The sequence below is a fragment of the Morchella sextelata genome, assembly GCF_020137385.1.
Source record: "Morchella sextelata strain SCLS chromosome Unknown scls_2, whole genome shotgun sequence".
Classification (NCBI taxonomy): domain Eukaryota; kingdom Fungi; phylum Ascomycota; class Pezizomycetes; order Pezizales; family Morchellaceae; genus Morchella; species Morchella sextelata.
Window position 1 is genome coordinate 409,621 of NW_025408617.1, and position 12,134 is coordinate 421,754.

The 12,134-nt window shown below is 52.6% G+C and overlaps 1 protein-coding gene across 1 annotated transcript; it reads left to right on the forward strand.

Annotated features, from left to right (window-relative positions):
* Nucleotides 1-269: 269 nt before the first annotated feature.
* H6S33_005387 (uncharacterized protein) lies at nt 270-5,321 on the forward strand (the record flags this gene model as incomplete). The annotated part of the gene is made up of 2 exons (XM_044836728.1): nt 270-2,491; nt 2,804-5,321. The coding sequence occupies 2 exons, from the start codon at nt 270-272 to the stop codon at nt 5,319-5,321; spliced, it is 4,740 nt and encodes a 1,579-aa protein (XP_044698696.1).
* Between the last annotated feature and the right edge of the window lie 6,813 nt (nt 5,322-12,134).

Below are 12,134 nucleotides of genomic sequence, written 5' to 3' on the forward strand. Positions count from 1 at the left end.
ACGGTGGGTTTCCCTCCCCACTGCGTTGACGGATCATTCACGAATCAGGCTCTCTGAGTGAGGAGCTGTGGCCGGCAGCTTATCGCATCGCACTAAGGACTAGGGTTCGCGATAAGGCCTAGCCCCACGCCATCCCTTGGCATGAATTTTTTGACATTATTTTCGAGCACGCACAGTACTCTGCTCCCCTCCCCTCCTCCTCTCATTTTCTCACCCCCCCCCCCCCCCCCCCCCCCCCCAAACCCCAGAGACAAACAAGGATAACTAGTATGCTACTCCCTCAGGTCCTCCGCTCACGGACGCAACTCGCTCGCCCTCTTCTCCAGCGCTCAATTCGCCTCCACACACCACACACCGCGGCGGGCGCGTCTCCTCTGCGATGCTTCTTTGCCACTGTCTCGGAGGGATTGGAGGGAGAGGCCTCGGAGCCTGCTGTGCCGTCACCGTCTTCTTCGGTGGCGGCGGAATCGGAGAGCTCTGATAATACTACTGCTGATACCTCTGCTACTATTACTACTACTACTACTACTACTCAGGCTCAGACGCAGACACCGACTGAGACCCAGACACCAACACAAATTGAAACCCACACACAAACACAGACTGAATCCCAGACACAAACACAGACTGCGGGAGGGGCCCCAAGACGAATACGTCTGCGGAAACTAGCATCCGGCGTGGCCCCCATCCGCCGAGTCCGCTGCGATCTCCATGACCCCGACGCAATCGCCCGCGCGGGATTCAACATCCGCCGCTCCGGCGAGGAGGCCAGCTACCGCATCATCACGCTCGAGAGGCTGCTCGAAGTCTGCAGAGACCCCACAGTTGTGCCCACTCAAAACATCATGCTCAGAAAGCTGGAATTTAACCCGGAGAAAAAAACCTTGCTCAAGGAGACGACGTATAACATCCAGCACAGCGACCTTGCAGAGGAACGGAAGTGGGTGGCGGCGGTAACGGAGGGGCCGCAGGAGGCGGCAGTAGGGAGATCGCCGATTTTGGAGCTGTTGGGGGTGGCTGATGCGGAGAGTGATATGAGTAAATATGTGGTTGTCAATCACAATGTGTCGAGCCTGGGGATTGGCATGCAGCAATCGACCCCGGAGCAGTTGCGGAATCCGGTGGAGAGCTTTTTTCCGCGGCGGATAGAGGAGAATATGAAGTTTCTCAAGCTGGCGGGGACGAATACGCATGCCATAGTGGAGATCAAGGACGGACAGTTCCATTCCTACCCCATCATCACCGCCATCAAAATTGTCTACAATCAGATCAACAAACTCACCCACAATCTCGACAGGGACTATGTCATGAGATTGCCCCAAGTGCGCGGGGGTCGGGAGGGCAAGATCTATAGGTCAATGCTCGTCCAGGTCAAGCAGGCAACAGAGTACGCAAAGGCTATATTGCAAACCCCCATCAGCGAGCCCATATCAATCACCCGGGCCACCACCGGCAAGCCAGAAACCTTCTCCCGCTACGACGCACTCCTGCTCTACTTTGAAGAGTCCGCAGAGGCAATGCGAAAGCTCAGAAAGGTGGTGGCGCACTCCATCCTGGCACCAGGGGTCAACAGGGATATTGTAGAAGATAGAGCCGAAGCCGACGAGTACGAGACCTTCGCGGAGATGGCGCTCCTCAATAGAAGGATCACAAACAACATGGAGGCGATCAAGGCTGCGCCGGAAGGATATAGCCAGATTGCGGTCGAAAGATTCGCGGGCACGTCCCTCATGCGCCCGATCAACGCACTAGACGTGGTCACAAGACAGCTGGCGAATAATATCGAGAATATCCAGAACGAGATTAACATCATCACGAAACCCCGCGGTATCGTGCGCTTTTTAAACGCGCTCCACCAGCCGCGAGCTGCGGCGGCGGCCGCGCTGGCGCAGATACAGAAAGATAAAGAGGAGGAGGAGGAGGAGGAGGAGGAGGAGGAGAAGGCTAGACTGGCTATAAAGTTCGTAAGGTCGTCGTCGCCGGCTGCGGCGGGGGCCGTCCCCATACGATACATCAACCATGACAGTATGTATCGCCCAGGCGCCTCCTCTACCCCCACTACCTCCACATCCGCACCCGTCACAACCACTACCATCCCCGGCGGCAGCAGGGAATACTCAACCTCAAACGTCACCTTCCACGGCCTCGAGCCGCGGCGCAAAGACGTCAAGAAAAGGAACGCATTCGGCAGGATCATCCCCATGGACGCACCGCCGCCCAAGAAGTGGCCCATCGTTGTCAAGGAGGGCACTATCAGGCACAAGCTGCAGCTGGCAGAGCAGAAGAGGCTGGAGGCGATGCAGGGACTGGGGTATAGTCTGATGGCGGGGTCGCAGCTGGGCGGGTCGAGGACGGGCACGATGACGGAGGTGGTGGAGAAGGAGGGTGATGGCGGCGGGGTGAGCACCTGGGAGGGCACGGGCGAGATTGGCGGGCTTAATGATGAGAGCGGGTTGACGCCGTTGAAGAAGGGAGATTTGTGTGAGCTTCGGTGAGAGAATGACCCTAACCCTGGCCCTGGGCGTTTTTTTTTCCTTTTTTTATCTTTTTTTATTTTCTGCGGTTGTGGTTTGGAGAGCCTTTAAAGAGCACAAGAGGAGAAAAGGGAGGAGGGTCAAGATGAGATACAAGATAGGGCTTGTATTTTAGTGGTTAACCTCATATCAATCTACTCATGATGCCACGGTTTTCAATAAAATCAATATCCCCTTGGCTCTTCTTCAGACCAAACAAACCAATTTCATCTCTCTTCCTCATAGCAAATACCATGATATGAGCACTCTAGCTAACATCTCTCAAACAGAATTGGCAGCGGCACCCGCATCGCAATCTACCTCCGCCCCAGCCCCAACGGCCAACCCACCTCCGACTTCCTCCTCGAAAGCGGCGATCGGGCCATGTACGCGGCCGCACGAGTAGCATTCGCCATTCCGTCCTTCATCAGCGAGGAGAAAGCGGCCGAAATCATCACCACCGTCGACGTCATGCGCTCCAACAGCGACCTGCCCCCGCAGCGCCACAACGAGCTGGTGCTCCCCCGCTCGGCGATTGCGGACGTCATCCAGAAGATGCGGGTCTTTTACGATAAGGCGAGGGGCCTGTATGCGGCCGAGAAGGCCAACTTTGTGAAGCTGTATGAGCGTATGGCGCTCGAGGGGGCGGACACGGAGCTCACGCTGTTTGAGGCGGCCGAGGAGATCTTTGGGGAATCGTATGGCGACGAGCAGCTGTACACGACGCATCTGGCGCTCATGGAGGACGGCGTGCGCTATCTGACGGACAAGGGCGCGCACAGGGCCACGAGCACGTTCAAGGTCAGGGCAAAGAGGGACGTGCGCATGATTGAGTTTGTGACGGAGCAGGTGCGCGTGGGGACGGGCGCGGAGCAGGGGGACAGGAAGGGTGTTGTCAGGAAGTTGAAGCATGAAATGCCGCTGCTGGAGAGCTTTGCGAAGAAGGCGAGGGTCTTGATCGATATCAGCCGGAAGAACACGGCGCAGGACCTGAGTGCGAAGGGGGGACCGGTCACGAGGGTGCCCGTGAAGCAGGTGGAGTGGGACGAGAACGATATCAAGTTTATCGACTACATCAAGGCGGGCGTGCTGCAGTACGGATCGCAGTCGGTGCCCATGGACGGCCTGGTGCCCGTGATTCTTCGAGCGATGAACCGGTACGAGGGCGAGCTGGACAACATCATCGCCTACCAGTTCTGCACCGACATTGGCGCGTGGAATAAGTGGGAGGACCTCGCATTGCGCCAGAAGAACGTTGGGTACCCGGGGATGGGTACCTCGCGCCAGGCCGACGAGGACCAGAAGCGCCTCGACGTGGTGAACGGGCCGAAGTGCGTCGAGAAGCTGAAGCTGGTCGACTCGATGAAGCATATCCGCAAGGACTGGGGCGACATGGAGGTGTTTGCCATCGACGACATCACGGCGCACGAGATTGACGACGGCATCTCGCTGGAGAGGATCGACGAGAAGACGAACTGGGTGCATATGCACATTGCGAACCCCACGGCATGGCTGCCGCCCAATCATTGGCTCTCGGACTTGGCGTTCCGCAGGAAGCAGTCGCTGTATCTGCCGAACCAGGTGCTGCCCATGCTGCCGCCGGCGCTGACGGACAAGATCGGGCTTGCGTCGAACAGAGGCGTCATGACGATGAGCGCGAAGGTCAACATGGACGGCGAGGTGCTCGACTTCAACCTGCAGCCCGGGTTCGTGAGGAACGTCAAGCGCTTCACCTACGACACCGTCTCTGCGGCGCTGGGCTACCACCAGTCCGCGTACACAACCTTCGAGGTTGGTGAGTTCCCAAAGCCCGCGAGGAAGGACACGGCGAAGCCGAACCAGCGCCAGATCAAGGACCTCAAGACGCTCAACGAGATTGCGCTGGCCTTCCGCAAGAAGCGGGTGCAGAACGACCTCATCATGGTCGTGACCCCGCGCGTCAACATCGACGTGCACACGGGCCTCACGCCGTTCGTGCACCCCACGGGCGCCACGCCGCACCTCTACCGCGGCCACCCGGCAATGCGCCTTAGCATCGAGACGTCGACCGCGATCGAGGACGGCTCGCACTTCCTCGTCTCAGAGATGATGCAGCTGGCCAACAGCATCACGGCAAAGTTCTGCGGGAAGCACAACATCGCCGCGCCCTTTCGCGTCATGGAGTACGACTACGACCGCGCGGACCTCGTCGCCTCATACAAGAACATGATCCTGCCGGCGCGCAACGAGCTCGGTAGCGTCGAGCCCGAGCTCGGTATCCAGTACATGATGCTCATTGGCAAAACCCGCATCAGCGCCTCCCCGAGCCCCCACAGGCTCATGGGTCTCGACGACGGCTACATCCGCGCGACGTCGCCGCTGCGGCGGTACTCGGACATGATCACGCACTGGCAGATCGAGGCCTTCCTGCAGGGCAAGGAGCCGCGCACGCACAAGCAGATCGCGCCGTTCGCGCTGGAGCTCGAGCGCGGGGAGCGCCTCTCGGCCTTCACGATGAAGGAGAGTAAGCGCTTCTGGGCCGCCGTGGCGATCAAGCGCCTCATGGACCTGCAGGACCCGAAGCTGCCGAAGACGCTGACGTTCATGGTGATGGAGAAGGTGCTGTATCCGAGTATGAGTATTGGGCTGGTGTGGGAGCTGGGCATGGCGGGGAAGGTTGCATATGAGAGTGCGGCGCAGGAGATGGGGGTTAGGGCGGGGGATACGATCGAGGTGGAGCCGATGGTGGCGGTGCCTGGGGAGCGGATGGTGTGGTTTAAGTATAAGAGGGTAATTAAGAGGAGGCAGTTGGATGATGTGTTTTTGTGAAGGCTGGGTGGGGGAGTGAGATGAAGGAAAAGTTAGGTCTTTAGAGCGGGAGGGGGTTTGATATCTTGTATAAATATTTTCACCTGTAGATTTTAACTTTTTTGTTTGGCGTTTTTTTGTTTTTTGTTTTGTGGTTTGTGGTGGCTTGTACTTTTATGTAGACTGCATCATCGTGTATATTCATTCATATCCCCATCGATCCGGCTGGACAGCAATAGAACATCTCTACTACGTCTAGATCTAGATATGCTTTGGATTCTTTGCGGTTTCGTGGAATTGTTTTTCTGGACCCGGGGGGAGGTGGTTGTGGTCGTGGTGAGAAGGGAAGCGGATCATCTACTTCTTGGCAGATGGAACTTGTGCGAGTGATATCTGGTGATCCGATCTGGGCGGTATCACTTAGGACGTTGGTCTGAGCCGAAAGGGAGAAAGTGGGGGGATTTGGTGATGAGTATTGAGAGTGTGTATTCTGTGATGTTTATTGCGTTATATAGCACGATGGGGGAGTGGCCTTCACAGACTATGGGGGAATTGACTTGAATCGGGCATAATTCGAGATTTCGAGCGGTGTAAACCCTTGTTCTGTGTAGCGAGAGAGTTCGGATGCAGGGTGGTGTACATGTATGTATTCACGTTTTAGCTTTTTGGCCAACTCTCGTTTACGAATATGTTTTTTCGTCCTGTTATTTTGTACTATCATCGTGGATTCGTTTTGAAACCGAGATGTTTTTCACATTTATAGTACGGTGACCGGTCCAACCACTTCAGAAAAGAAGAACAAACTGTGGCTACACGCCTACACGCCTAGTCTAATTAAGCCCCACTCGAACCTCCCACCTCTCCCACTAAGCTAAGCCATTTACACCCGTCGGCGAAAAAAATCAGGGCTCGGCACCATAACCTAACCACCCGTCGGCGAAGAAAATCGGGGCTTGGCACAACTTCCCCCAGCTATATAAGCACGCCCTTTCCCCCCTCTCAAGGCTTTTTCTTTTCTTTCCTCAGGGAGCAGCTTCCTCCTGGCCTTGTGTGGCCAGTAAGGAGCTGCCCCTTCCCTCTCCCCTCTCCCCTCTCCCCTCTCCCCTCTCCCCTTCCCCCTTCTCTGTCTGGCTTTGCCCTGCTGGGTAAGGCTGGGAAAGAGAAGGGTGAATGGTGGGGGGGGATCTTCTTGCCTCTGCCCCCCCCCCCCCCTTTCTATAAGGGGGGGGGCAGAGTCGCCAAATTCTGCTCCCCCCCTCCTCCCCCCCTCCTCCCCCCCCTCCTCCCCCCTCTTCAACAAGGGAGGAGGTGGGGAGACCCAACCTCTGTCCCCTCCCCTCTGCCCCCTCCTCCTAGAGGAGGAGGCAGAGGTTTGATCACTCTGCCCCCTCCTCCTAGAGGAGGAGGCAGAGGTTTGATCACTCTGCCCCCTCCTCCTAGAGGAGGAGGCAGAGGTTTGATCACTCTGCCCCCTCCTTTCGGAGGGAGGGGGCAGAGGTTCGATCACTCTGCCCCCTCCTTTCGGAGGGAGGGGGCAGGGCAGTGATCCAGCCTCTCCTGGCTCTCGCCTGGGCTCACGCCCATGCGAGTGCTGGGAGGGGCATGGGTCACGTTGGTCCTCCCTTCCGGCTCCGGCCCCTCTTGGTCCCTGACTTTTTTGTCAGGGCCAGGAGCGGCCTGGGTTAGGTTGGGGGGCTTCTTAGGCCTCTCCTGGTCTCTGGGCTTCGGCCCGGGGATCAGGAGGGGCCTTTTTTGCGTTAGGTGGTTCCTTCGCTGGCCTCTCCTGGTCTCTGGGCTTCGGCCCGGGGATTAGGAGGGGCCTTTTTTGCGTTAGGTGGTTTCTTCGCTGGCCTCTCCTGGCCTCTAGGCTGTTGCCTGTCTTGAAATAGTACGCTCAGCACATTTCATAGTATGGGAGGATTCTCATTTGTCATTATGAGTCATGGGTTTTGACTCATTATTTCCTTGGTATTTATTAGTCATGTCTTTCTATTACTTATACGGTTATGATTTACTATGTTTTGTGTTACCTTTCTTTAGTATAAGTATGGGGTATTTCCCCTCCTTTAGTTAGCTGGAATACAACGCTCAATTACTACACTTCTCTACATATATTTTCTCTAGGTTATGAGCCCGGAGACCATCTACGCTTAAATACTCCAAACCATTTCTACTATCAAAAGTACACTCTATCGTTTCACTTCAAACATGTCGAACAACAGCGTAAAAATTCCCGCTTTACCATGCAAGTTGTCTGGCCAAGGCCATTACACTGTTTGGAGGGACCTCGCTTGTCGTATGTTAAAAGTTTACGATTTGTGGAATCTAGTCAATGGTACGAGTAAGCGTCCTGCGTTCACCACTACGGTTACAGCGGCACCACCTGCAGAACAACCAGCAGAAGGTGCAGCAGCAGCAACACCAGCAGAAGAAGACGAAGAAGAAACCACAGACAACGCCGAAGAAATCAGTGAATGGGATAAGAAAGATAACCTCGCGGTCGTCTTTCTTCAATCCAATATCGAATTTGAAGTCATTCTCACACTCACTCCGGCCAATACCGCTCACCACCTCTGGACCCAACTCGAGGACAGATTTGATCGAAAAACTGTATCTTCCCTCCACTCGCTTCTTGCCAACGTTGTAACCCTACAGTATACACCCGACAAAGGCATCAAGGAACATCTAACCCAGTTCAATACTCTTTGGTCATCTCTCCTCACTAGAACTAGTAACTCTACGGACAAAACCAAAGACCCACTCGGTTACCACCTCCACCAACTCGCATCAGTCTCAGAAGCGAAGGCATCTTTCCTACTCCTCTCACTCCGGCACGAATCCCTCGAATCAGTCGTTGACAACCTGCAAACCAAGCCCAACGTCACCTTCGATGACGTCTATGAAAAGCTGTTGGATCTGGACTCACGACGCAACAACGATGGACAAGCGACTGGAGAAGCCTACAACATCAGGCGAGGAAATCCAGGACATGGAAACAACAAAGTCGGTAAGGCACGGAACAACAAAAAGGATAAAAAGGATCTTACATGTACATGGTGCACCAAGAACGGTGAATTTGCAAAAGGCCACACGCACAAAGACTGCCGGAAACTCAAAGCTTTCAGAGACAAAGAGAAGTCCGCTGCATCTGGCAACCTTAACGTCGCGTCCGGTACTGCATTTCACACAAAACTAGACCTCTCTTGGATCCCTGATCTTTCTGGCCTCCCCGCACTCGAAGAAGCTGATGTATTTACTATGCCGGTCTCCTTCGACCTTACCACTTTCTTAGATACCTCGGATGTAACAATGGAAGACTGCTTTGGCTTCGTTGCAGGACCTTCCGCATCTGATAACAAGGCATGGATCTTTGACCCTGGTGCAACTAACCACATGACCGGAACTCAAGTTACCAACCCCTCACCTCATAGCGGAACAGTTACTGTTGGCGGAGGGCGAAAGCTACAGATAACCGGAATTGGAAATGTTACCATCAACGGATCACATGGCCCCATTACTCTGCAGAACGTATTTTTAATCCCAGAACTCGGCAATACCAACCTAATGTCTTGGTCATGCATTGCCAAAAAGGGATTCACAACGACAGGGACAGAAAACGGCTTTACCATTTACAAACCGAATAGCAAGGAAATCGTTGGGATCGCTAACGCAAACAGTACTGGTCTTTATATTTTTGAAACCAAGGAACTTTGCGCACACATCTCCATCGCTACCAGCTTCTATGACTGGCACCAACGACTCGGACATCTCCCCGCTTCCTCACTCTCACGGTTACGTAACATGGTCGCCGATCCCAAGTCTCTCCCCACAACAGGTCACATGGAAACATGCAACACATGTGAACTCGCCAAATCCACCAAATCACACCTTCCTCCTCTCACCTAACCGCGATCCAAACAACCAATAGAACTAATCCACTCAGATCTGAGCGGCAAGTTTTCCACTCCTTCTCTTGGCGGTTTTAGTTACTATATTACTTTCATCGACGATTACTCCAGGTACGCTCACCTCTACTTCCTTAAAAAGAAGTCAGATGCAGCAGCTGCCACACAACGATACATCGCATACATGGAAAATCAATTGGACAAAACGGTTAAACGGTTTCGAAGCGACAATGGTGGCGAGTACATCTCCAATAACCTTCAACAATTCTTTGCCTCCAAAGGCATAAAGCATGAATTCACTGTACCCTACTCTCATGAGTCAAACGGAACAGCAGAACGCTTTAACAGAACAATAGCAACAATGGCACGATCCGCCTTGCTCGACCACGATCTTCCACGGAATCTATGGGCAGAAGCAATCAACACAATGGTACACGTCAAGAATCGTCTTCCGCATAAAGCACTCCCGAACATGACACCATATGAAGCACTCACCGGCAAGAAACCCTGCATTGGGCATCTCCGATCCTTCGGTGAAACAATGTTCATTCATATACCTGTCGAAGCACGACCAGCTGGAACAAAGTTGGATGCTAGGGCAATTACGGGACAATTCTGCGGTTACGGAGACTCTGATAAAATCTGCCGTGTTTACATACCATCACAAAGGAAAGTAGTTCTCTCTCATCATTTTAGGTTTAAAGGTCCATCCGTAGGGGAAGAAATCGAAACAATGAAAACCGACATACCCCCTAAACCAAAACAAATCGAGATCAAACAAGAACCACCTTCACGTCCACCAACACCACCTGCGAAACTCTCAGATTCCGATATCGAAGACATGTTCAACCAACAAATGCTCCGAGAAACTATGGAACAAATTTCCAACGACGAATCTGAAGAAGAAGAAGAAGAAGCCGCTCCTGAACGTATCCAGCACGATGATGTTGACACAGACACTGATCAGCCGAGACGTAACCCACCACGGGAACGGAAACCTCCGGTCAGATACGGATACAACATTCAGTATGATACCACCATGGCAGAACCAACAAACTATCACCAAGCGATCAACAGTCCTGACTCCGAAAAATGGCAAAAGGCTATGGAAGTTGAACTCGACTCACTTGCTAGGAATAATACATGGAAACTGGTTGACACACCAGATCACCGAAAATTGGTCGACTGCAAATGGGTATACAAAATTAAACTCGGGCCCGATGGCAACCCTATTCGGTACAAAGCCCGACTTGTCGCAAAAGGATTCTCACAGGTACCTGGTCAAGACTTCGATCAGACTTACGCCCCCGTCACTCGATATGAATCCATCAGACTGCTTCTTGCCCGCTGCCTTCAAACCGGCGGTCAATGCGATCAGATGGATGTTACTAGCGCTTTCCTATATGGTGAACTCCAGGAAGAAATCTATATGAAATCTCCACCTGGCTACCCTACTCCTGGCAAAGCATGCAGACTTATCAAATGCATCTACGGCCTCAAACAGTCATCTCGGGAATGGTATGCTCGTCTCTCCAAAACGCTAATCAGAATGGGATTCAGAAAAGCGGACTTCGACCCTTGTGTTTTTATTCACAAAACAGGGGAAGTCGTCATCGCCATCTACGTGGATGATATCCTTATCTTCTACTGGTCCGTTGAACGCAAAAACCGCGTCAGCCTCCAACTCCACGCAGAATTCGAAATGACGGAAACTGGCACAGCCAACTGGGCACTCGGGATCCACTTGATCCATACTAAGACTGGCGTGATCCTATCACAGGAAGCCTATCTCAAGCGTGTACTTATCAAATACGGTTTCGATGAATCTAGACCTGTGGCAACACCCATCGACAACAATGTTCACCTACAAAAAGGAACAGAAGCGGAGAAAATCGACGATCCAACAATCTATCAGTCGATAATCGGTTCATTAATGTATGCAGTAATCGGTACCAGACCGGACCTCGCCTACACCATCACCATGCTCTCGCAATTTTCTTCCTGCCCCACTAAAGCTCACCTGGCTGCAGTCCATCGCGTCCTTCGTTACCTCAAGGGTACCCTCGATTGGTCACTCTTCTACGCCAAAACGCCACCCACTGCACTCATCGGCTTCAGTGATGCAAGCTATGCCTCTGACATCGACGATCGCCGCTCATTTACCGGCCACTGCTTTATGCTAGGGGAAGCTCTTATCTCCTGGCGCTCTTATAAGCAGCGCTCCGTCGCCACCTCTACTACTGAGGCAGAATACATGGCTCTCTCGGATACTAGTCGACAAATGATCTGGTTAAAGAATGCGATACATGAGTTGGAACGGAAACCGAAACTTTCTTTTATTCTTCGCGGTGATAATAATAGTTCTTTGTCCTTGGTTAAAAATCCTGTCTTTCATAAAAGGTCTAAACATATTGATGTGCATTTTCATTTTGTTCGGGAACGATACGAGGATAAATTGTTTGAGTTGGAATATATTTCTACCAATGAAAACGTGGCGGATTTACTTACAAAGGGATTGGATAAGGGCAAGCATGTTTTATTTTCCTCTACTATTCACTGTGGTTCACGAGGGGAAGTCTTGAAATAGTACGCTCAGCACATTTCATAGTATGGGAGGATTCTCATTTGTCATTATGAGTCATGGGTTTTGACTCATTATTTCCTTGGTATTTATTAGTCATGTCTTTCTATTACTTATACGGTTATGATTTACTATGTTTTGTGTTACCTTTCTTTAGTATAAGTATGGGGTATTTCCCCTCCTTTAGTTAGCTGGAATACAACGCTCAATTACTACACTTCTCTACATATATTTTCTCTAGCCTGGAGGTCAGGAGGGGCCTTTTTTGCGTTAGGTGTGCCTGTCCCTGTCCCTGTGCCGTTCTTGTGCTCTCTCCTTGTGGGGGAGTACGGATCTCACTTAACTCCT